Raw genomic sequence first — 27,172 nt, 5'->3', positions numbered from 1 at the left:
GGCCCAACACTAATTTCAATTGGTACATTTTCTTGTATAAAATGGACCATCTGATTGGTCAATGAACGTCAGTCTCTTTGCACCTGATGTGAATGTTCTTCTGCAGATCTGTAGTCTGGTCAATGACTCTGTGATGACGTGCTTGGCTCCGGGCATCATCTACACTAAACGTGAGGCTCCAGAAAGCGGCGTTCACCCGGACGAGTTCGGCTTCATCCTGGATCACGTCTCTGCCCTCCTCATCCTCAACGGGACTCCGTTCACTTACTATCCCAACCCGACCTTTGAACCTCTTGGGAATGCCGGGATTCTGGAGGTCAAACCAGGATCACCCATCATCCTGAAGGCAAGACTTTTGGCATAATCAATCATCATCATCCCTAATTGACGTTTTACCCATTTTCCATTTGGCTGAATTTAATGTGCTTCTACTTTCTCTTTATAAAATCACAAAAAATGATGAGAATAATATAAATAATTAGAATAATAATATGGTATCTTCCAAGGAATGAATAAATAATGGAAAGTGAACTCATATAATACTACATGCCTCTCTATTTTTGCGTAATACAAGGAAAAATTATAATGTTTTTAATTTTTTCATTCTTAATTTTATCATTAAATTATTTTATTTATTTTTATTTATATTTTAAATAATTTCCATGCTAAAAATATATGTATAATACAACATGCCTGGATACAATGGTTGTATTATTATTATTATTATTATTATTATTATTATTATTATTATTATTATTATTATTCATTCATTTATTGATTTATTTTATTTTCGGCTTAGTCCCTTTATTAATCATGGGTCACCACAACAGATTTATCCGGCATTTTATCCAGCACGTTTTGCGCAGTGAATGCCCTTCTGGCTGAAACTCATCACTGGAAAAACACCCATACACACTCAACCACACATACACTACAGCCAATTTAGCTTACCCAATTTACCAGTACCGCATGTCTTTGGATTTGTGGAGGAAACCCACGTGAACACAGGGAGAACATGCAAACTCCATACAGAAATGCCAACTGACCCAGCCGAGGCTCAAACCAGCGACCTTCTTGCTGTGAGGCGATTGTGCTACTCACGGTGCCACCACGTCACACCTATTATTATTATTAATATTAATTGACTTGTTGATGTTGGTATTATTTCATATTATTCAGTTCTTTTTTGTTAATAAAGCTAAACTAACATACTGTATAGTACACCATGTCTTAATACAGTGATTTTATTATTATTATTATTATTATTGTGTTGTTGTTGTTGTTGTTGTTGTTGTTGCAAATCTATATACATTTCTTTTGTGAATGAATGGAATAATGCAAGCAAAATAATATTATTAATTATTATTATTAAGTTCTATTTTTTAAATAATGCTTTTTAAGCCCAATTTTTATAGTTTGATAAAATTAGTTTATTGTTATTATTAATTATTATCATCATCATTCTCGTGTTGTTTCAGTTGTTTAAGTTTTATATATTGTTATTATATATATATATATATATATATATATATATATATATATATATATATATATATATATATATATATATATATATATATATATATAAATTTATATGTATATTTGGACTGTTCAAACATACTAAATGTGAAAAACAAACTTGTAAATGTTGAACAGTTGGTGTTTAATTTACATTAAATGTGTTTAAACTCATAGTACAAAACGTACATATTTCAGGGTCCCCTCAGAGACTTGAAAAGTCTTAAATTTTTAAACTTTAGGCCTTATAAAATCCTAAATTCACTGAAATACTTTAAATAATTTTAAACAGGTCTTATTTTTCCTCTGTCCAAGTAAAGCTTCCCAATTGGGCAGACATCCATCCATTCACCAACAATCCATCTCAAGAAAACCTTTTCTTTTTAATATTTATGTTTTTTTTTATTGCAAAGAGGTACAATTTACAATAGCTGTTCAACATTTTTACAGCAATTTCTCTAAATCAAATTAAAGAAAACTAAAAACAATTACTCATGATAATAACAGAGAAACACATCACTTGAAACACACAAAATGATACATTATACTCAATCAATTTGGACCAAAAGCCAACAAATGTATATTTTTGATTATTTCTGTCATTGTTTCAATAATAAATAAACTTTCAGGAATGTTAAAATTGTCAGTTAAAAAAAAAAAAAAATATATATATATATATATATATATATATATATATATATATATATATATATATATAATGTTGAAAAAAAGTGTCTACAACTAGAGTTTTTTTGTGGAAAGCAACAGGGCTATTAGAAATAACCTTTAGTGTTTAGCCCTGTTTAAAGTCTAAAATTTAATTTATAATGGTCTTAAATTTCACTTGATTAAACCTGCAGAAACCCTGATATATAAACAAAATTAATAATTGTTTGACTTTATTTCATGAAATTCATCATGCAAGAAATGATACCATACACTTTTGCAACTTCACTTTTTGGTGCCTTTATTTCTTCAACAGGGCAAGAACCTGATTCCTCCTGCGCCTGGGAACATCCGTCTGAATTACAGCGTGACGATCGGAGAAACGCCCTGCCTGCTAACAGTCTCTGAATCTCAGCTGCTCTGCGATTCGCCAGATCTGACCGGAGAACAGCGAGTGATGGTGAGCATCGTTTTCCCATCATGCATTACAAACGGCTAATCAATAACCAGCTGGCACAAAAAACACACTCACCTCCCAATGCAGCGGCAGAGGATTTACGACTCCCGTTTATTGAATATCAACCAATAAACGTGGCAGAAAAATGAATGGATGGCCGTAAGATTGCGAAAATGCTGAATGTTTGCTTTGCATAGACTAACGCGCATTGTGTGTCTTATTTAATCAATCTTGTAATGAGCCACTGCCGCATGGCCATTTTTTAGCTTAATGCTAAAACGGAAAACATAAAGGTCAACTGGAAGTGGCTTGCCGTACATTAAGTGCTTATTAGGATTATAGGGAGAGCTGATACAAGCAATTTCCCACATAATCTTGCTATCTGCTCACCCGGCAGCTCAAACAATTATTACAAACAGCAGACAGGAGTCCTTCATAACCTTCAAGAAGCCCTGACATATGCTTAGATGGAGAGTTTGAAGCACGTTCAGCCTTGCTTTTATAATAAAGCCTGTTATTAATGGTTACAGCTCAAAAAAAGCATCCCTGTTATTATTGCTCATACTTGGTGTTAGTCATTTGGACAAAACCCTGTACCGAAGTATTAACCTTTCGCATGTAGCTTATTGTACTGACGTGAGTAACACCTCAAATCGAATAATATATATCTAGGCCTGTCACTATATCTGATTTTTGTTGTATGATATATTGCACCAAAGTGTGTGTGATAAACAGTATTACTGTCATTTTATGCCACTCATTATACAGGGTGGGCCATTTATGTGGATACACCTTAATAAAATGGGAATGGTTGGTGATATTAACGCCCTGATTGTGGCACATTAGTATATGTGCGGGGGCAAACTTTTCAAGATGGGTGGTGACCATGGTGGCCATTTTGAAGTCAGCCATCTTGGATCTAACTTTTGTTTTTTTCAATAGGAAAAGGGTCATTTGACACATCAAACTCATAGAGAATTTCACAAGAAAAACAATGGTGTGCTTGGTTTTAATGTAATTCAGACAACAAAGTTAGTGGGGCCATTCTTCATCAATGGAAACCTTAAGGCCACTGGATGTTTGAAATTGCTACATGATGATGTGTTTCCCTCTTAATGCACTGAATCTGGCACGTCAAGTTTTTCCAGCAAGATGGTAGACCAACACATTATGGGTGTCAGGTCTGAGCATTCCTAGATGAACAGTTTCCTGAAAAGTGGATTGGTCGTTATGGGACAGTTGAATGGCCCCCAAGGTCTCCCGATCTGACCCCCTTAGACTTTTATCTCTGGGGTCATCCGAAGGCAATTCTCTATGGTGTGAAGATACAAGATGTGCAGCACCTGAAACTATGGATACTGGAAGCCTGTGCTGGCATTTCTCCTGCGGTGTTGCTAGCAGTGTGTGAAGAGATGGAGAAGAAGGTTGCATTGACAATCCAACACAATGGGCAGCACATTCAACACATTTTATAAGTGGTGAGAAACTTGTAAATAAGTCATGAAAGAATAAAGCAACATTAAAACAGAGCACACCATTGTTTTTCTTGTGAAATTCCCAATAAGTTTAATGTGTCAAATGACCTTCTTCCTATTAAAAAGTTGGATCCAAGATGGCCGACTTTAAAATGGCCACCATGGTTATCACCCATCTTGAAAAGTTTGCCCCCTCATATGTACTGATGTGCCACAAACAGGACGTTAATATCACCAACCATTCCCATTTTATTAAGGTGTACCCATATAAATGGCCCACCCTGTATAATGCTAGTATTATAATTTAATAGTATAACAATGCAAGTACAAAGACTATTTTATTATTATTTTATATTTTATTTATTAAAAGATTGTTTATTGTTTACATAGATCCCCATTAAAGGAAATTCTTCCCTCTGTCTTACAAATAAAAGGACAAATTTACATTACATTATCATCAAAACTAATACTAATACCAAAAAAAAAAAAACATTCAATTCATCTTTATTTCTATACTGCTTTTACAATGTTGATTATATCAAAGCAGTTTAACATAGTCTCATCCTCTCCACTCTTCCATGACCACCACAGCATCTGCTCAGGATACGGCCTGGTCCAGGAGGAACTATGCAATGATAGTTATTAAGATAGTAGTTGGGTACTATGTGTATGAATAGGAATGTAGAATAATATCATATTTTGTAACTACTAATAAATCTTAATAGTCATCTTAATAATAGCTATTAGTTATTAGTGTGAATTTTTACTTAAACTAAAGTATTACCTTTATATTTAAACAAGTAACAATTGTTAAAAAGTCATTTGTTTGTCAACTCGTACATCTTGTATAGCCGATCAAAAAATCACTTCTGAATCAATTTATTTAAATACGATTTCCTGAAAACCTGCATTAGTGTGCATTAGCGCACACATCATATCATGACATGACCTTTGCTCGAGGGATCCTTCAGATTGTCTTCAGAGAATCTGCTTTTGAATTATTAAATTGCTTAACGTTTTGCCAATACCATTACCTCAATGCAAACTCCATCAGACTAATTACTTAGAGAACTGATCAATGGCATCACAGCAAATCAATGCTAATAAAATCCAGGACTAATTATGTGGTGTGAATGAGCGAAACCCTAATCCATACCTTTCGATATTATGTAAACGTGCTCGTTATGGTCCCTTATTTAATCCAGCACCTTCCTGTTTAGATTGATCACCACAAGCTCTGCGGAAAACAAAGATTGCGTGCATCAAAGAGCAGATTATTCAGTCGAGCTTATGTGTAGAAACTCATAAGAAAAGGAAATAAAGAATGAAGGAGATGGAGAGAGAGAGACATGGTGGGATTGAGAGTTCACTCAGCTAATGACCTGACACATATCGACAGCGCTCCAGGATTCACTTTGTTCCCCTCTATCACCGAGTCTCAATAATTCATGCAGCCACGCAGGACTCAAGCAGCCGCGGAAAGGTGAAACTCGTTAGGACAGACGGCTGGATGCCGCGTTTAATTGGTCCGTGAATATCGCAAGCCAGAGTTCCTGGTACCACGCCTCAGTCGGACCCCGTCTCAAACCAGACCTCTATTACCTGCTGATTTCTGCCTAATTGCCTTCACACCTGTGCCAAAGTGACTTTCTGAAGTCATTTGATGTGGATTAGTGGTCGCGCTGTCTGACGGAGAGCCGATTGTTCACTCTCCACCGGTTGGAGAAACGCAACATGAGCGTGTCAAACAAGTGTGTAATTCTACGCTAATTCTAATTGCGAGCTGATTTCATTCAAGAAGAAACAGTGTGAGTGCCCTCAGCCAATCAAAAGCCCTCATTATGGCCCTCTAAAGCCAGCGGGTCGTTAGATTTGAAGGGTCCGTGATCAACTCATCGCCCGGCTCGACTGTACGCTCTGAGAAAGCAGTGTCAGCAATGAACCAATGTCAAATTGAGTTCTTGAACCGGAGTATCATCATAAACATTTATTAGTTCTGTCTTAAAGAGGACCCATTATCCCTTTTCTATAAGTTTAAAGTAAGTCTTTGATGTCCTTGAGTGTGTATGTCAGAAGTGCAAAAGAGGGCCTATGGTAACCTTTAGTTTGGCCCACCATGCCATCTGAAAAGAGAGGGAGTATGATGGGGAGTTGGTTGGGGTGATTGCCTTTGACAGAGATCATCACTTGATCTTATTTAATGTACCCTTTAGTTTATTTTTAATGTTTTAATTAAATGTTGTAAGTATTCAGACTTTTAAAATGGAAACAGTCAGTTGACATGCACAAGACAACGTGGAGCAAATCAAGACAAAGGCAGGAGCAGTTCGATTAGTGTATTCTGCATTGAACTCTAGTGTGTTATAAATTGAATTATTTATGTTTCTGCTCTATTAAGTTCATTATAAAATGTTAAAAATTACACTAGATCAATGATTGGCATGTTTAAAGCAATGTTTTCTAGTTATTTTTAAATATTAGCAAATAAATGAGGACATTACCCATGGCAAATTTAGTGTAATATGGTTTGGAATATTTAACTTTGGCCCACAGCTCTCAATCAAGTTTGGTTTGTAGCCATTTATAAGAAAAAGTTTGAGCAACACTGGTGTATGTGAAGTTTCAGCTCAAAAACCCAACAAATACATATATTTTTAATTTTTAAAATTGCCACTTTTAGGCTTTGATGCTAATTGTGCCGTTGTAGTGACTGTCGCTTTAAATTCAAATGAGATTGTGCTCTTTTCAAAAGAGGGCAGAGATATGGGCGTCAACATAGTATCAGATTGTCGCTAATGGGTGGGGCTTTCACCCTCTGATGACATACAAAAGGAAAATGTCAATCAAAGTGTTTTTTCAGACTGTTTTTATCAAGTGTGATTACAAAATTACAATGAGAGGCTCGTTATATTCACACACTGTTGCCACACAATTGTGTTTTAACCCCTTATAAAAGTGATTCTTACATAATGGGTCCCCTTTAAAGGCAGGTTTTACCCAACATATTTGATTTTTCTGTTGATTTTTCCCATAATCCAGCAACATAGAATTGCTTTCCTTTCGTGAACATACAGTAAAGCATTTTTAACTGAAATTGTGATTTATAGAATTCAAATCAGTGGCTAGCAGAATTTTAAAGGTAGAGATAGAAGGGATAAATCAACATAAACATATTTTTTTGTGAACAAAATTTTTATTTTATTTTATATTTTTGCATTTATGAGGAAAATGTTTTGTTACGGATGTTCTCCTGGATTGGCCAGCCCCGTCACCTGAAATAAAGATTATTGAGCAACAATTTTATTGTTTATATATATATATATATATGTTTCTATATATATATATAATTTTGACACTTCCGCTTTTAGGCTTTGATGGTAATTGTGCGGTTTTGGTGGCTGCCATTTCATATTCAAATGAGAGGCTGGTAATGTTCACATACTGTTGCCACACAACTGTGTTTTAACTCCTTTAAAAAGTGATTTTTCATAATCTGGCAATGTAGAATGTTCGTAAACATTAAGCGTTTTTAACTGAAATTTTGAATTATATATTTCAAATCAGTGGCTAGCAGCATTATGAAGGTAAAGTCCAGAAGTTATAAATCAATATAACATATTTTTTGTGATAGAATTGTCTCTCTATAGAACAAAAATTAGTATTTTAGTTTATATTTTTACATTTATGAGAAAAAAGCTTTGTTAGGGATGCTCTCCGGGAATGGCCAGCCCAGTCACCAGAAATAAACATTATTGAGCATGTCTGGAGTAAGATGAAAGAGGAGGCATTGAAGATGAATCCAAAGAATCTTGATGAACTCTGGGAGTCCTGCAAGAGCACTTCCACACTTTATTAATAATATATTTGAGTCATTGCAGAGATGTATGGATGCAGTCCTTCAAGCTCATGGGAATCAAACACAATATTAACTCTTTTTTCAGTCCTATTCTTGGACTTTAATTGTTTGCTTATCTCTTTTTGTAGATTCTTGTCGGCGGTCTGGAATATTCCCCCGGAATGCTTCACATTTATTCGGACAGCACTCTCACGTTGCCTGCCATCATCGGGATCGGAGCAGGTGGAGGAGTCCTCCTCATCGCCATCATCGCTGTGCTCATCGCTTACAAGCGCAAGACGCGGGACGCCGACCGCACACTCAAACGCCTGCAGCTGCAGATGGACAACCTGGAGTCCCGGGTTGCGCTGGAGTGCAAGGAAGGTAGGTTTTTTTGGGGAGGGGGTAGTTCAGCATCTGCGCTACATATGGCCCATGCCAGGCTGTTTCTGACAGGTGTGTGGTGCGCTTTAATTAGCTACTAATGATTTTAACCCGTAGGATAAATCAAATGGAGCTGCGATGCGTTGTTTTATCTTCTCCCGTGGGTTGTTTTGAGAACATGAGTGAGTCAGATGTGCTCTCCAAACTGCAGTAGCCTGGATTCTTGCAGAGTTTGATGCAGTCTTTGCCGAGGGATTGAACTGGGTCATGACGTCATAATGTCCTCATCCTTTGATACCGGTTTTATTCACGGCTCTAAAAGGATCTGTAGCTCAGGCAGAACATGATGTGGTGTTATTTATGCATTTGTTAAAAGAATGCTCCGAGATACTGGAATGAATGCAACTTTTCTGTTTATGCGATATGTTTGTCATTTCTGTCATTTGTCACTGGGTATACTGTTGCAGAAATGGAGACTGAAACTGATGCATGCATATCTGTAGTTTTAAAGTGATATAAGGGGTTGCATATTTACATTACATGGAATACATTAAGGCCCAATCCCAATTCCCCTTGGCCCTTAAAACCGAGTGTAAAGTGGAAGGGCTTTACAATTTAACCCTAGGTGTTGGGACAGCACTACAGCACTTGCACACATAATCATATGTCATCGCGATCTCATGCTTCAATTCATGCTTCAGATCAAACGATGGCGACTGCTGTAGTTATCCCAGTTGTGTTATTTTCTGGTATTTATCTTCAGGAAAACACTGAAGGCAACAATATCATGTTATCATAACGATCTAATGTGGCAATAAGATCATAACTGTACTGTGCATTTACACTGTCGCCATATTCATCTATGTAAACACACGACAACAACATTAAGATTATAGCAGACACTGTAAAAAGCTCATTCCCAGCCAATAGAGTTTTCTGACAGGTTATTCCAGTGTTATCGAGTGTCAGAATGTTGTAGGACTGCTATACAAGAGTTATTATTAGGGATTATAGATAGCGGAATTTATCGGTTTTTATTTTAACGCATGACGGTAAAACACGAACGTGGTTATGAATATATTAAAACGTGTTTGTTTGTTGTAAAAATAACAACAACAAAAAACTAATTTGTGGATTTCCTTACTTCCGGGTGCAGTCATGCTGTCCTCGTGGCTGGTGTGTTTTAGGAAATTTTCTTACCCCTTGGTTTTGAGTGTGGTTCTGAAAAATCCCCTTTCGAAGGCAACAACTCTACCCTTCCCCCTTAGCCCTACGCCTTTAAGCTAAAGAGAATTGTGACAAAGTGAGGGGAAGGGCTGAGATGTAGAATTAGGATTGGGCCTAAATTGATTAGATGCACAAAACATTGCACTTACTGATAATCTTCTGAACTTTCTATCCATACAAGACTCCTGAGAAGAAAATGTGTGCTGGTTTTCCCAAGATTGTAGACAGCACAACTGTTTTTAACATTGATGATAATAATACGAAATGTTTCTTAGACACTAGTGACTGAGTAATTTTAGAGTATTTATGTTGATTCAACTGTGATTAAAACACACAGAGAGACAAACATAAAATACACACTGCCTGACAAAAGTCTTGTTGTCGATCCCAGTTGTAAGAGCAACAAATAATAACTTGACTTCTAGTTGATCATTTGGAAAAGTGGCAGAAGGTAGATGAACTGCATCCCAATCATCACAGATACCGCAGAAGACCTATTGAAACACACATGGACCCAAGATTCTCACAGAAATCAGTCAAGTTTGGTGAAGGAAAAATCATGGTTTGGAGTTACATTCAGTATGGGGGTGTGCGAGAGATCTGCAGAGTGGATGGCAACATCCACAGCCTGAGGTATCAAGACATTTGTGCTGCCCATTACATTACAAACCAGGAGAGGGCAAATTCTTCAGCAGGATAGCGCTCCTTCTCATACTTCAGCCTCCACATCAAAGTTCCTGTAAGCAAAGAAGATCAAGGTGCTCTAGGATTGGCTAGCCCAGTCATCAGAAAAGAACATTATCGAGCATGTCTGGGGTAAGATGATGGAGGAGGTATTGAAGATTAATCAAAGAATCTTGATGAACTCTGGAAGTCTTGCGAAGTTACTTGAGTCATTGCAGAGATGTATGGATGCAGTCCTCCAAGCTCATGGGAGTCATACACAATATTAATTCTTTGCATTTCATATAAACCACTTCTGATACCAAATGATCAATTAGAAGTCAAGTTGTTATTTGCTGTTCCTAAAACTTGTATAGACGACAAGACTTTTGTCAGGTAGTGTAATATGCTTTAAAAACAATCTAAAGATTACAAAAAGATTATTTTAAATAGTGCTGTCAACAATAGTATTCTTAAGCAGCCATTAAAGCTCATTTACAGAGAACAATTGCTTCAATATTCATTATTTAATCAGTTCTGTATAATTTAATTCAATCTTTGATTCTGTGATGGATGTTAAAACTGCCCAATTAGACAGTAAATGAGTGTCTGATCAGCATAAGCAAAGCAACCAACTACATTACAGATGAAATAAATTACATTTGAATCTTGTTAAGCTTATTGCAACTTTATAAAATAGATTAACGATTCTTAGTTATAAAGTCCATAAATCTCAGAAGAAACATAATAACCATGTGTTCTCGAAATCGGATCAAATATCCTTTAGTATTAGTCTGTCAAAGCGCGTGAGGTGTTCTCCAGTCTGACGAGCGCTTTCTTTTTGTTCTTTATTCTTCTAAGCATTCGCTGAGCTGCAGACAGACATCCAAGAGCTGACGAATGACATGGACGGTGTGAAAATCCCTTTCCTGGAGTATCGTACCTACACCATGAGAGTGATGTTCCCTGGCATCGAGGAGCACCCGGTTCTGAAGGAGCTGGACGTAAGGGAACTTTTAAAACTCTCTGTGCCCAGGTGGCGTCTGTCACTCACAAGTGCCAATAAGTAGGTTGCCATCAACTCATAGACCGTTTTCTTTTAATCCTTCTGCCAAAAAAGGAAAGCAAAAAAAAACCCTAGATGTGCTTTAAAAAGATCCCCTAAGCTCTGAAGCTACGGTACTGCTGTCTCAGTAGTGAGCTTCAGAGCGAACGCCCCTCTTTCAGCATGCTTTTTAATTAAAACCTCAGGCAGAATGAAATCAGCAGCCCTGCAAGGCCCTGGTGGAATAGCCGTCTAGAGACGTGCCTTACCAAAAAATGTTTTGAAAATAGTCAGGAAAGAACAATTAAATCTCACCGCAGCAGAGCTTTTTTTTATTTTTTTTATTTCAAGTATGCATTCAGGCAACAATTGTTGTTGCGCGTGTTTCTCTCATCTCTTTCCTGCCTATTTTTTCCATTTATGTTTTGTTCTCCTGCTTTTTCTGACGTTCAATCAAATGCTCTTTTCAGTCTCCAGCTAATGTGGAGAAGGCCCTGCGCTTGTTCAGTCAGCTGCTGCACAACAAGATGTTCCTGCTGACCTTCATCCACACGCTGGAGGCGCAAAGGTCCTTCTCCATGCGGGATCGTGGCAATGTGGCCTCCCTCCTCATGGCGGCACTGCAGGGACGGATGGAGTACGCCACTGTGGTTCTCAAACAGCTGCTAGCCGACCTGATCGAGAAGAACTTGGAGAACCGAAACCACCCTAAACTACTGCTTAGACGGTAAAATTATGGAGCTTGATCATTTATATTACCTCCTTTACTTAGCAAGCCCCAGAACATGTAATCAACTGCAAAAAAGGCACAACCAGAACATTTTAGCTGCCTAGCTACCCCTAAAACATATTAGAAACTGTATAGCAATGCCATAGTAACACCCAGAACATCTTAGCGGTACTATGGCAACAATCTTTCAACCCACTTTGAGCCCTTTAGAGCAGCATACTAAAAACAAACAATACTGTACATCATTTGCAACCACCTTATGATGACCTAGCAATGCTGCAGAATATCATCATAGAAACATCTGTACACCAAGGTTATTATGGTAGCAAAAACGAAAGAAAAAATTGAAAACTAGAATTGAAAAAAAAACGTTTTTGTCAACTAAAATAAATATGAGAGTTTTATTTTTAAACTAGAACTGTAACTGTATTGTGTTCACAAAAAACGAACTAAAAATAGCTAAAATTATTGCAAAAACGTCCTTCGTTTTTGTCTTTGTAAATGTATTTTAATACATGCTGTTAGAAGTAAATCTATTTAATTTGCGCTGCCAAGTGTTTGACTCTTACAGCACCTTAGTCTGTAATCCAGATGCCATCGGCCAAATCAAGTCCGTCCTCTTCCAGTAATCCTCGCTATTGCTCCCGTGACAAAAACAACAGCTGGATATGACAGCAACATGGTGACAAAATTAAGTACGACCCGAGCAAACACTTAAAAACATTAATTTAACACATTTGTGCCCAATAATGGGTTATATTTCTGTAGTAGTGTTCGTGATCAAGAATTAATCGTTATTGTTAACCAGATCTTTTAAGTGAACCGATTGAACTAATTCACCAAATCAAACTGAATCATTTGAAATGATTTGCGTCTCCAGTAACGTTAAGCACTTATTCACAAACAACTTACTTTTTATCATGCCTGATACTCCCTCTGACTTGAAATAAACTAATATATGCTGAGTTATTCAGTTATTAGAACATTACACAGAGATCAGATTTGAGAATCGGTGAATCGCTAATGCTGTACATGCGTAATTTAGTGAACTAAACACAAACAGTACATGACGGCCTGCTGAGACTGAGCTAAATGGCTTAAATATGATGGCTTAAATGAAAGATTCTGGCGAAACGCACGTTTATTTCATTACTAAAAATGGCAATGGAATTTAAATAAGTGAATCATGCTTCAGTTGGGTTGCAAAACTTAATTGTGAGAAACTTTTCAGATCATGGTGATGTTTTAACTGACTGAAATTACAATTGCTGACCACATATTTTTGATATGTTGAGTCCAAACTTGGGAAGATTGTCATAAAAGATCCAGTTCACTTTAAAGATCCGAACTTTCCATCGCTACTGTGTATCCAACCTCAGAAGTAGCCTTGCACACATATTTTACTTAAGGCTGCTATTTTGTGGGCTGTTGTATTTGAATTTGAGGATGGGTAGATGGTAGTGGTAGATGGTAGCGTTCTTGTGTCCAAAAAAAAAAAAAGTAGCCAATCTTTGGTTGAGTTTTATTAAACAATATTTATTATGATGATTTTAAATATTGCAGAACTAAAACTTATACTGAAATGAATAAAAACTAAACAAAAACTATGCAATTTCAAAATATGAAAACTAATGAAAAATCTAAAACTATTATACCCTTGCTTTATACCCCTGGACCGCTTTATACTCTGCATAGCACCATACTAAAAACACTCTAAACACCCTACACAACCACCTAGCAATGCCTAGAAACAAACCCCAGGATATTTTAATAAATAAATGGCAACACCTTAGCAACCTTAGCAACAACCTAGCAATTTCATAGCAACCCCATAATTTCCTGCTGTAGAATTCCACCCCAAATGCATAGCAACACACTGGCAACCTCCCGGATATCCTTAGCATTGTAGCGACCACATAGTATACTCGAGTAACTAGTTAGCAGCATGCTGAAGTTACTAAGAACACATTAACAACCATGTAGCATACAGGACATTGAGAACAACCTAAGAACCACAATGTGCATTTCTATTTGTTTTTGCAGAACTGAATCTGTGGCAGAGAAGATGCTCACCAACTGGTTCACGTTCCTTCTGCACCGCTTCCTCAAGGTTTGTGATCTGTTTAATATTCAGTACTTTTTAAAAGGATCATGAACAGCTGTATTTGTCTAGTTTTCTAAGGTCAGCTTACAATGTTATTAAAATTGTTACGTCAAAAACATCATTATTTAGAAGTGATCGGCTGTTTTTGGTTCTGCTTTGACCCCACCCATCAGAACACAGTTTGAATATGTGTGTCGGAGTCTCAAGTAAATGTCTGCTGGTGTGATTGACTAACAGGTTTACATTTTAAAGCCGGAAAACAGCATGTGTGCATCAAATGTGTGCATTAAATACAGACATTTAGTTAAAAACTATAAACGCCATTAACCTAAATGAAGACTGAAAGGTAATAATCAGCAGTCCACATTTATATTGTCTGTTATTTGAAGCAAAAGAAGTCCATAAAGTTCTCAAAACTCAAACATTCTCATCTTTAGATTATCTATTACCTTAATATTGGACATTGGTACTTAAAGTAAAGTGTAATCATCATTGTTGGGCAAACTACTTGAAAAATTTAGTGAGCTAAGCTATTAGCTACTCTACTTAAAATGTAGCTTACCTACACTAAAATATACCCTCTGGAAAATGTAGCAAGCTAAGCTAAAAGCTGTTTTTGCAATTCTGATCAATAAAACATTCAATGAAACATATGAGGCATAATTGTTCAGTTGAATTATTTACTGCAAATAATGTGCTGTACAAATTATAGTATATAAAATACAAAATCCAATAAAACCAGGCGTTTTAAAATACTAAAGTAATTTATAGTATTTAAGTTCACATTTGGTATCAATCAATACTCAAGTTTTAAAAACGTCATTTAATTTCAGGTCAACAGTTCACCGAACTTACCGCTATTTACTGAGTCTAACCACAGATACAGGGACACTGGAGTATTTCATAGTCTTGTCGATCAGCTGGTTTGTCTATAAGCTGACGTACAAACGATTCGCTGATGAATCACGTCTTTAAAATGCTCCAGTGTCCCTGTATCTGTGGACACTGATTGGACTAATTAACAAATTAATTATAGTACTTACTATAAATTACTATACTATACTATTACTATAAATTACTAAAGTATTTTTGGAGCACAGCATCAGAATTAACGTTATTGCTTCTTAACAGGTACTTCTCAGGGTATGTTCACAAGGAATTCTGCTTCAGAAATAACTCCTCTCCCTCAGTCATCTTTCCATCAAGCAAATTTCTCATGTTAGCCCAATTGGTTGGCGACATCACCGAGCAGAGCAAGAGGTGGCAGTTACGCACCAAAAAGTTTGTAGTCGACCACTGTAAAACAGGAAGAAGAAGAAATCGTCGTTCTCGCCATCATAGGGATTTACTTTCATTGGCTAGACACTGGCCTCACAGCTCTGTGAATGTGAGTGCCGTCACTTGTTGTTCCGCGATCGGTAAATGTAGCTTGTGTGGACGCTACTTTCTTACTTGACTAAAAAAAATTGCTTTGCTACTGAAAAGCTATTTGATTTAGAAAGTAGCGATGCTGTAAGAATTGAAATATTGCAAATATTCTGATATCTTTGACAATTCAAAACATGAGCTGAAAACAGAGACTGGTGACTTCACAACCCACCAGTGGGGAATGCGGAAAAACCAGTTCCTGCTGCATTTGCATCTGAGATTGCTGAACTCAGCTTCATCCCCCCAACTCACGCATATGGTCATTTGAATGTTTTAAATTAACCAAACTGACTTTAACCATCATGTTTGATATCATTTGAAATGTCTCAGTGCGATTGGTACAATGGTCTCATTCTCTCAGAAATAGACATAATCAGAACAATAAATATATAACTTCAGGCATCTTTTGAACCACTGTGAGGGGTGTGACTTTTCCACTAAGTGTGAATGCCTTCTTTGTTATTCACACCCCCTTCCTTGAGGGAATTCTTGGATTATTTAAGGTAAGGTCTAAGAAAAACTCGGGGCGATTCTGCCTAACCAGATCAGCCCATAACATGGGGTCTGCCCCATGTTATGTATATTTCAAAGTCAGGAATGCATCTTTTTCATCTTGGATTTATCTTTGATAATTTGATGTTTTGTATTGATAATTTATGAATTGACTGATTGAATTGACATAATACATTTACCTGACTAATAAATTGTAATGTTTGACCATATTTTGCTCACTCTGTAATTATTAATTCAAGTAGATTACGCTGTATCCTTGTTTCCGCACGTCTTGCGTCAGGTCAGTAGACGGACTAAAATCCAATTGAGATGGAGCACTGGCACACTAATTGTGTTTTAGCGATCCGGCTGACTCTTGGTATTGATTCATGTGTACTTAGGTGGAAAGGGCGATAACTTCCGTCTAGGTCAACAAGGTGTTGCACGACTAACCTAGATTGGGTACCCGACCTTTGTTTGAAGGTAATATTATTCTAAATTAAGTTCATATGGGAAACCATGGGCTTGGTGAAAACCAAAGTTACTATAGAGTCCAGTAGTCGGGTACATTTATATTAATGCCCTAACCTCTAATTAGAAATGATGAATGTCTTAACTCAAAGGTGTACATCTAAGCGGGACTAACTAAAGTATTTTAGAACGAGCGCGCTGGTAGCGGCCATCTAAAGTATTAGTCAATTTACCTATGTTTAATATTCAAGACTGACCGGAGTGTGACCGTGAGGGACGCCTTCGGCCGAGGCGATTTCTCTGAGCGACATGAGCACCCGAATGAACGGATGTAATAGTTACTAGTGAAGACAAACGGTTCAAACATTTATCTAAATTACATATTGATATAATCTTCTTAATGTTTTATAATTGGAGTCAGATAAAACAAGGATAAATATATTAATATTCTAAACCATCTCATACTAAAATTGGAGTCAGATATGAGTTAAGTTTAATATAAATCAACATTGTGCACTGGAAAGACCGAACATGCAGTGAACCTTCATCCACCAGTGGACACCGGCATTGGGCCAACTGGGTGGACCTTACAATGCTACAGTCACACTCCTGAGAAAAGTAGTTGAGTAAGTAACATCACTACTTATAGCGACCCTACTGCCCAACACAGGTAATCATTCATTCTTTTCAATTGGAGTCGTTACGAACCTTGAGAAATGGACTCTCAATTCCTCAATCAAGGAATCAATTCTGTTTGAAATCGACTCTCAGTCGTGCTTAAGGTCTTTGCTCACTGAAGTTCGAAATTTTCATATTCGTTTTTTCTGATTTAAACCCAAAAAATTTATAATGCATACAAAACTTACATGCCGAGTCCGATTCGTATTAAATAATCCATTGCAAAATAATTTGCAAAGCAGTACAAAATTGGAGTCTTTGAGTAGCAAAGTTGAGTTGTTGTCTTCTCCCTGCTTAACAAAAAAAAAAAGGTGGAAATATTGGGTCCATCCCATCCTTAGAGTTTTACCTCCCTATCAAAGAGCTGTGGGATTATCCCCACTTATTCAAGGTTTTCTTCATAATAACTTTGTATTGGCGAGGCAGTGGCGCAGTAGGTAGCAAGAAGGTCGCTGGTTCGAACCACGGCTCAGTTAGCGTTTCTGTGTGGAGTTTGCATGTTCTCCCTGCCTTCGCGTGGTTTTCCTCTGGGTGCTCCAGTTTCCCCCACAGTCCAAAGACATGCGGTACAAGCTAAATTGTCCTTAGTGTATGATTGTGTGTGTGAATGTGTGTGTAGATGTTTCCCAGTGATGGGTTGTGGCTGGAAGGGCATCCGCTGCGTAAAAACTTGCTGGATAAGTTGGCGGTTCATTCCCCCCGGATTAATAAAGGGACTAAGCCGACAAGAAAATGAATGAATGAATGAATAACTTTATATTGTTTTTATATTCTATACTTTGCTTATCATAAAGTGTGTTGTCTCCGACACCATTTTGAGTTTTGCCTTTTGCTTGTGCGACAGCCTTCAATTGTCAAAACACCTTTTAAAATGCCTTTTCGAATGCCGAAATGTAAAAATTCTAATCCAATAAAAAAAAATTTATGACATACAAAATTTTCAGAGGCAGTATGTCAACGCCATTGACACAACGTGTGGTCGAATTTATTTTTTAACATGCAAAAATTACAGAGGAAAGTTTCGGATTCAGCGTGAAACATATATTGAGTCCACCTTTGCTGTCTTTTCCACATCTGGGAGAGTTGCGGTGTGGAGAAGCCCCAAAGAACCATCCCGTCTAGCGTCTTGCATGCCCAGAGTAAAACAAGGAGGTGAATCGGTGATGGTGGATCAGTAAAGGCAATACCATATTCAACCTTTAGAGTGTTTTTATTATGTAATGATGTCGAAAGACCAAGCAAATTTCAATATCTCAGTTCAAGACCTCTTCAATAATGTGCTCTAATTGAGCAAGAGCCTCAATCATCTTGTTTATAACAACATTTTTCCGTGCTGACGTTTTTGACGGACTGACTCATAGCAAAGCCCGCTAATAAATCTCCCCAAAGCCCACGCTCCAGATATCACCTCAGGAATGCCACAGTTTGCTCAATCCCACATCCGTCAGGTGCTCCAGAGGTCACCAAGATGCCGTACGAATCGGGCTACAGCTGATAGAGATGGCTATTAGCGCCGAGGGCAGGAACATCAGGCCCTTTGTGCATTCAGGGCTGGAACGAAGCTCTGGCTGGCCGCCCGGTGTCTTTACGTCCCATCAGTGCAGATGTTAAAGTGTTTTGGCCTCCATACAGGCCTCTAGAAGTAATTACCAGCAAATGCCTTCTCAGTACGGCTCTATTGCTCTGCCTGGGTGTGTGCTTCTATATCAAGAGCCAAAGCATTTATATATAGTGTGTTTTATATTTATGTCACTGTGCATAAAACAAGTTTTGGGGATCTTTGTAACAACATATTGAATATATAAACGTAATGTGTATATATAAATGTCCACCTTGAATCATTACTTCCTTTAAAAATTAAAGTTATTCTCTTGTTGTTCTAAAATTTTATGGGCCTTTTTTATGTATTTTGCGCAAGGAGAGTTTTAGCCAGAATTATCTGGTCTTAAACTGGATTTGCTTGGCCTCTAAACCTGAAAAATGTCTGTAAAATATCTGTCAGCCTGCTGACATACTAGGATGGGGATTAAGTCATATGATGAAAACTAACTGTAGCCTGGGGCTGTCGATGAAATCGAACCAAAAACTATTTGCTAAATAGCTTGGTGTCGTATTGCAAGGAAATACATTCAAATAAAACAATCACCATCAAAAGAATCCTAAAATGTACTATAAAAAATTCTGTATTTTGATAGACTTACGAAGTAACCAAACAAAATGTGTAGGTGCGCACACTTCGATTGTTGGTTCTGATGCGTTTCCTTGGTACAGTACGGCCAATTTAGCTTATTCGATTCACCTATAGCCCATGTCTTTGGACTGTAAGGGAAAACCAGAGCACTTGGAGGAAACCCACGCCAACACGGGGAGAACATGCAAACTCCACACAGAAATGCTAACTGACCCAGCCGGGTCTCGAACCAGCGACCTTCTTGCTGGGAGGCAACAGTGCTACCTGTGTGATAATGATAATGTGATATCACCCGCCAGGTCATCGATACTAGAGCATACATGTAAATAAATTATAAACCCTCTAGTGGTGTAAAAAGAAAATTACAACCAAAAAATGGGTCCAACAAAGTGTTTTTGCTGAAAATTAGCTCTAAGTTGCTTTGCATTTATCTATAATGTTGGATATCAAATATAAGATTTCCATGCTGTTAGTGTGGTCATTCAATGTTTTGCTTTTCAGCTGGCTAACCTAGTTATCAGACCAGAAAATGGCAGCTTATTTTAATGACATTAGTTGGAATTATGTAAGTCTTGTGGATTTGTTTTCATCTAAAACTTAAGTTAAAATGAGTTTCCCTTTAACTTGATAGTCCGCAGTCAAGTTAAGTAAGATTTTCATCCTTAATTTCTGTATGTGCAACATCAAATTTTGAGTTAGTGTTTTGTAAGTTTACTTTTGTTAATTTTGAAAGTCTTTTGTTTTGTTTTGTTTTGTTTCGATTTGTTTTGTTTCAATTTGTGAAGTTTCATTTAGATTTTTTCTTTTCAATATGTTTTGTTTTTTTGTGTTTAGGTTTATTTTGTTTTGGTTTGGAGGTTTTTTCCATTTCGATTTGTTTTGTTTAAATTAGTTTTGTTTACTTCGGTTTGTTTTGTTTCAATTTGTTATGTCTCATTTCGATTTGTTTTGTTTCAGTTTGTTTTGTTCTGTTTCGATTAGTTTTGTTTCAATTTGTTACATTTTTGTTTGGTTTCGATTTGTTTTGTTTCAATTTTTTGTTTCAATTTGGTATGTTTCATTTCGGTTTATTTTGTTTTGTTTCAATTAGTTTTGTTTCAATTAGTTTTGTTTTATTTTGTTTGGTTTTCAGTTGATTTGTTTCAATTTTGTTTCAATTTGTTATGTTTCGTTTCGATTTGTTTCGGTTTGTTTTGATTTGTATTATTTTAATTTATGTTTCACTTTGATTTGTTTTGGTTTATTTTGTTTGTTTCTGTTTATTTTGTTTTGTTTAAATTTGTTTAGGTTTTGTTTTGTCTCATTTTGTTTTGTTAAGATTTGTTTTATTTCAATTCATTATGTATCATTTAGTTTTGTTTCATTTTGTTTCAATTTATGTTTGTTTCAATTTATGTTTCGTTTAATTTCTATTTGTTTCCTTTTTTATTTCATTTTATCTTTTCTCTTCTTTTCTTTTCTTTTGCTTGAATAATTCCATTAGAGTTTTACAAAATAAATTAATACAGGTTTAAACAACAACAATAATAATAGTTGCAATAATATCGAATCTTCATTTAGATTTTAAACTAGCCCTACAAAGCTTACATAAGCATCTGAAAAGCAATATTAAGGCCTTCCTCTTGTGCTTTTAATTCGTGTCATCTGCCTTTACACTGCATACGTTAAACTGTGTGAATCGTACGTTCAAAGAAACCTGGCGCGGCTCTTCCGACACGCATCTGTTGTGTCATAACAAGGTCTAACGGCCAGATTATGAATAATAGACAGAGCCAGAATCATCACAGCCTCCAAAATGCAGCAGATTTGATGTATATATTAAGCCTAAATGTATTTGACATCGAGTTCGGAGGCTGCTTGTTTAGAATGATTTGCTTTTACGCGTGCAATGGATGCTGGGTAACCCTTTTCGCCTGCGTTCGAAGAGCATGATTCAGGATGTCATGCTGTAATTAATAATGTCAAGCTGATCTCGCCTAAGAACTAAATAATAGCCTCCCCTCAGTATCGCTGTTTAGTCATCAAACGCTTTTAAGTGGGTAATTGGAGACTTCTCTACACTTCACAAATGCCATCTGAAAAGAGCTGTGATCGGCCGTGTCTCTCATTTTCTGCACGCATTTATTATGTTTTTCTTTCTTTTTTTTCCTGCATCCTTTTGGTCAGAATGTGTCTTTTTCTTTCACTGCTCTTTCCTCTGTATTTAAAGCTGCAATTAGGCGTTTTCGGAGAGTGTGAAAATTACAGCTCATTGTGGTTTTATTGAATTGATGTTCTGTGGTATTTTGCACAGGAAGTTCTTTAGTGTGTTCTTTAAAGGTAAAAGGTTTTAAAGGAGACTTGTAATGGAAAACAACATTTTCCTGCTCTTTTGGACATTATGATGCTGGCGTAAGAGTACTTAAACGTTCACAAGGTTTATATGCGCAAGAAATGTAAGCACTGTACTAAATGGGGTTTGATTTTTGTTGCTTTTTAATTTTTTTTATCCTTAATTTTTCTTTTGCTTATCAAGGATGCATACACTTCTGTACAAACTAAATAAAATGTAATCATTACTATTTCAAAAAACTTATATATGTATGTGATTTAGACCTTAATTTAGGCTTAATGATCCATTAGTACAGGGGTTCTCAAACTTTACAGCCTGCGACCCCTAAAATAACAACACCAGTGACTTGCGACCCCCTCTATTCTCGGAGGCAGTTATAAGCATACTAATATTGCATACAATGGTGCACACACACCAATAGGAACTATATAAACAAGCTTATTGACGACACAAAAATGCAACAGTCTATTTTTAAAAATTATTATTCATTTGTTCAATTTAACATTAATTGCACTTAATGAGAATGGTGAGCACAATGTTTACAGCACAAGACTATGTTTGGTTCAATTTTGGAGACTTGGAGATCGTCCTTCTTGTTTAGTCGTGGCCTCTTTTTTTTTTAAATGTACAGTATGTGAGTGCCATAAAGGTGTCAAAGTTTAACATTGTATCATAAAATCAATCTGCGGCAACTATTGCTATTGATGTGATGTTAATCTAGCAAAATAACCCCAGGGGTAGCAATCCAACGAAATTTTTTTTTTTTTAAACTGATGATTTTTTATTTGCATGTTTTTTTTATGTAACTATTAAATATTAACTCTATATTAAATATATTATACGTTAAAAACTATTTTTATATTCTGCAGGTTATGGAAACAATTTGATAGTTCTAATAATTTAATAAAATAAATGAGATTTTTAGAAATCACCAAACCCCCCTCCCGACCACTGCGTTAGTAGTATGATTTAAGCGTTTGAAAAGAATTTATCATTGTTTATATGAAATTGTATGTTTTTCTTACATCATAAGTTTATTTAAGTTTAGTTATGCATTATTTAAATCAGTTCAATGCATCCTTGCTGAATTAAAGAAATTGTATGACCAAATTTCATGCTTGTTAAGCTTCACAAAATGCTATGAAACAGCTTATTAGTTAATTAGTGCTGTAACTGAGTGCAAACTTTTTTACTGTATTTATTGGCCAAAGAACAAATTAGTTTTTTGAAAATGATTTCATATACATAGAGTATTAAAAGCAAATGAAGTATCTACTTCAAATGATGATAATGTTTCAGATATTTTTGTTTAAATAAAATGTCAAAATATATTGGTGAAATAATGTCCCATCATCGTTCAGCATAATACTGAGATATATAAGTGCCTGAGTGGTCGAGTGCCTTAGTGTCCCACCAGTGATAATATACAGCCATATCACACTGCTACGAGTGTGATATTATGTTTATACAACACTTTGAGGGCATAATTGTGTATATAAATAAGAAAATCAAACACAGAGAGTCTGAAAAACCTTTTGTAGGTGGAACTACTTCCTTTCGCCAGTCGTTCTTATCTGCAGCTGACCATCAGAAAAGCAGAGACCGTTGCAACTTGACTAATGTCACTTTAGAGCTAGTAATTGATGATTCTCTAGCGCAATGTCTAAAGTGATGACAAAACAGACTGAACGGCATGAAATGCCATCAGTCTACAGAGATTTCTCAGTATTTCTCTGTTGTTATTGGGATATTACAATAATTAACCCCAAAAAGCCAAACCAAAGCACAAAAACACTAGCAGATTACTATGGCCAAATCTGGAGCTAATCTAACAAAATAACATATGATGATGGTTTACAATGAGTACACCCAAATTTATGTGTTATGGAAAAATATTCAATAAAAATTTTTAAAAGAGCAAAAACATTTTGTTGACATTTTGTAACATATATAAATAATAAGAGATCATACACATTTTGATATTTTAATTTAATTAATTTAGTATTAAGAAGTGGGTGTGGAGGATAGTGGATTTAAAGTACAGAGATTTAAAATAACAATTAAATAATATTTTATTCCTGATCTGACAAGATATTGTATTTATTTTTGGAATATAAACTCATGATATACTGAATGACATTTTAGTGGGTGTCTTCTTTAAAGCATTTCTGCCTGTTGTTTTGATGTTTATAACCCCCTTTTCTTCTTTGACCCATATACGCAGAAATCTGTTTTAATTCTGTAGGTCAGTGTAAAGGTGGAAGCGTTGCTCCAAGAAACCTTGACTAACATCATAAGTGACCTGAGGGAGAAAATGAGATGCATCAGAAGTGTAGAAATGACCTCTCTGTGTTTCTCTCTCTCTCTTTCCTTGTGCAGGAGTGTGCGGGCGAGCCTCTGTTTATGCTGTACTGTGCTATAAAACAGCAGATGGAGAAAGGCCCCATAGACGCCATCACAGGAGAGGCCAGATACTCCCTGAGCGAAGACAAGCTCATCCGACAGCAAATCGACTACAAGCAGCTGGTCAGTGTCCCTGTGGTGACTCTCTCTCTCTCTCTCTCTCTCTCTCTCTCTCACACACACACACACACACACACGTATCCCATAATTCCTCTTTCTGACTCCCAGCAGCCCCAGAGCAGCACAAGTGTTTGACTCCACATTGACTTCATATACATTTGAGCAAATCACTTTTTCAGTTTTCCTGCTCTGAGACATTTAATATCGAATATCATTCCCAATACAGTACTTGTATTTTCCTAATGATGTAGATGCACATTTTGGCATGGGTCTAAATTTAATTTAACAGTAGGGAGTGGAAAATAAATATAATTTTTTCTCATGAGCAATTTTTGAAAGGGACACAAATAAATTGTATATAAAATGTATTTATATATATGCGCAGAAGTGTCCACTTTAATTAATCTAAGGTCAGAATATAAATTGATTATAGAAAAAATTATTGAAATTATTATTGAAAAAATGCAGTGTGGTCAGTTCGGATGTAGCACATTGATTATTTAGTACATGCACAGCTAAACAATATGCTAATTGTGGCTGTTACTGTTAAGTTAACATTATTCTAAGTCATAACAAATAAAGTGTGTTGCAGTGCACTATACAACAAGCTATTGTCAACAAGCGTTAGCTTGATCAGTGGTTCCCAAAGTGGAATAATCAAAATCAAATAAATGTGATTTAATTTATATAAATATATATACAGTTGAAGTCAGAATTATTAGCCCCCCTGAATTATTAGCTCCCCTGTTTTTTTTTTTCCCCAATTTCTGTTTAACGGAGAGAAGATTTCTTTAACACATTTCTAAACATAATAGTTTTAATAACTCATTTCTAATAACTAATTTATTTTAGCTTTGCCATTATGACCGTAAATAATATTTTAGCAGATATTTTTCAGACACTTCTATACAGCTTAAAGTAACATTTAAAGGCTTAACTTGGTTAATTAGGTTAACTAGGCAGGTTAGGGTAATTAGGCAAGTTATTCTATAACGATGGTTTGTTCTGTAGAATTTCAGAAAAAAAATTAGCTTAAAGGGGTAATAATTTTGTCCCTAAAATGGTATTTAAAAAATTCAAAACTGCTTTTATTCTTGCCGAAATAAAACAAATAAGACTTTCTCCGCAAGAAAAAATATTATCAGACATACTATAAAAATTTCCATGCTCTGTTAAACATCATTCAAAGGAGGTTGAATAACTTTCTAAACACACACACACACACACACACACACACACATATATACATATTTATTATTTGTTGTTGTTATTATTCTCGTTGTTATTAATATTAATAATTTGTTAATTAATATTATTATCTAATTTTCCACCATTTGGTTTATATTAGATTATTATGTATTTTTTCCATATATTTTGTTTAAATAGGCCTACAAGTATACAACATTAAGTTAAAGTTCAAACAGGCTGCTAAAATCAGCAAAACAAAAGAAAAACATTTGCAATACTTCTTAAATTAGTGCTTTATAATAAATACTTTAAATAGGGGGTTACTTTTAAAAAGGTTCTTTAGACCTTTAGTTGCCCATAAATCCCTAATGATATAATATCTTTAATATCCATGCTTTAAATATCCAAAATAGCTTATTTAGGTGTTCTGAGTTCAGAAGGCTAGCATCCTTATTTTATTTATGTATTTATTTATTTTGCGTCAGATAAATTGTCTGATGACAGTCAGGGCCAGTATTTCATTGCTCCATATTATTACTGTCGTTTTCACAAAAGGGGCAAAGTTAACCTTCATAAAAAAAGTTTGCTTTCTAACTGGTTTAGTTAGACTCACCGTAAAGCATAATCGAGTGTATTTACTTGAGATAGATACTCTGCAATGATGGATATTTTGATAACTGCTTGTGTAGGCTATTTGATTTGTTCGCAAACTGTCTCGGTTATAGTGTGTGATGGTTATTGGCGCGCTGGTTTGAGTCCAGCTGCATGTCCATTCAGTATGATTCCCCCTCTCTCAGCTTCTGTTACTACATGTACAAGTGTCTCAATGATGAAGACTGTTTGAATTCAACATTTTGTTCTACGACGAGCTTGGTTAGCCTACCTTTGACTGGACAGTTCTCTAGTGTCAAAATAAGGGACTGTCCTGGGAAAATTGGGACATCTGATTACCCGTATGGGTGACTAAAACAGGGCTCTTCAATATTCTGATTGAGCTACAGTCCCTCTGAGCCCTAGTTTAGCACCAGCCTCACTGTTTTTGAACAGCATAACGCAAAGAGGGGTTTTTCGTATCATAGCAGTGTAAATGCAGCTATTGTGATGTATAAGTAATTTTTTTAAACACTGCGCGGGTATGCAAACTGTATACATGGCCTTGGCTGAAGTACAAAATCATAATAATAAGTCTAAATCATAATATATTAAGTATAATTCAGCCTTAACAGAGCGGAGTCACGTGACTCCTCAGTCCACACACGGTAGGGAAAGTAATTGAAAAAAACTGACCTGGAAAAATTTGATCGATTATAGATTCTGAATGTCGATTTCGATTACTTTTCGATTAATCGCCCAGCCCTAAGATGGAGTTTAAAATCGTCCAGTGCATATAGAGAGAGAAGAATGTTTTTAACAGGTGGTTTAACAACCCCACTCACTGTTGTGAGGCACACTCAGAAATGCACAATGTTTTTATAGATACATATAGAGTGTTTTGTAAGGATGTTGTATTCTCGATAATTAGTTTCAGTTCGAAGCACATCAACGTACTGAAATAAAAGTATAAGCAACTTCCAATTCAAGCAGACTTTGAAAACCTGCAATACAGAAAAAAATGTCTTCCTGAAAAAAAACAAAATTTGTGAACAATAATTACCCGGTTCATGTGAGCTTTTTCAGAAAGATCATATCAGAATAGGTTATAAAGTGACTTTTGAGCGCAGTGTTTGTGAAAGATTCAAGAGAAAAAAACTAATGAAGTGAAATG

At 36.0% G+C, this 27,172-nt stretch overlaps 1 protein-coding gene across 2 annotated transcripts in view; it reads left to right on the top strand.

The window, feature by feature from the left end:
• plxna3 (plexin A3) overlaps nt 1-27,172 on the top strand; it is a 350,688-nt gene that overhangs the window by 300,352 nt on the left and 23,164 nt on the right. For both annotated transcript variants that reach the window (XM_073909723.1, NM_001098489.1), the window contains 7 exon segments: nt 107-346; nt 2,501-2,644; nt 8,101-8,335; nt 11,087-11,229; nt 11,741-11,997; nt 14,044-14,110; nt 24,076-24,222. In XM_073909723.1, the coding sequence (XP_073765824.1) occupies nt 107-346; nt 2,501-2,644; nt 8,101-8,335; nt 11,087-11,229; nt 11,741-11,997; nt 14,044-14,110; nt 24,076-24,222 (1,233 nt within the window).

The sequence above is a fragment of the Danio rerio genome, chromosome 8 (genome assembly GCF_049306965.1).
Source record: "Danio rerio strain Tuebingen ecotype United States chromosome 8, GRCz12tu, whole genome shotgun sequence".
Taxonomy (NCBI): Eukaryota; Metazoa; Chordata; class Actinopteri; order Cypriniformes; family Danionidae; genus Danio; species Danio rerio.
The sequence above is the reverse complement of the archived record's forward strand: the minus strand, read 5'-3'. Positions and strand labels throughout refer to the sequence as shown.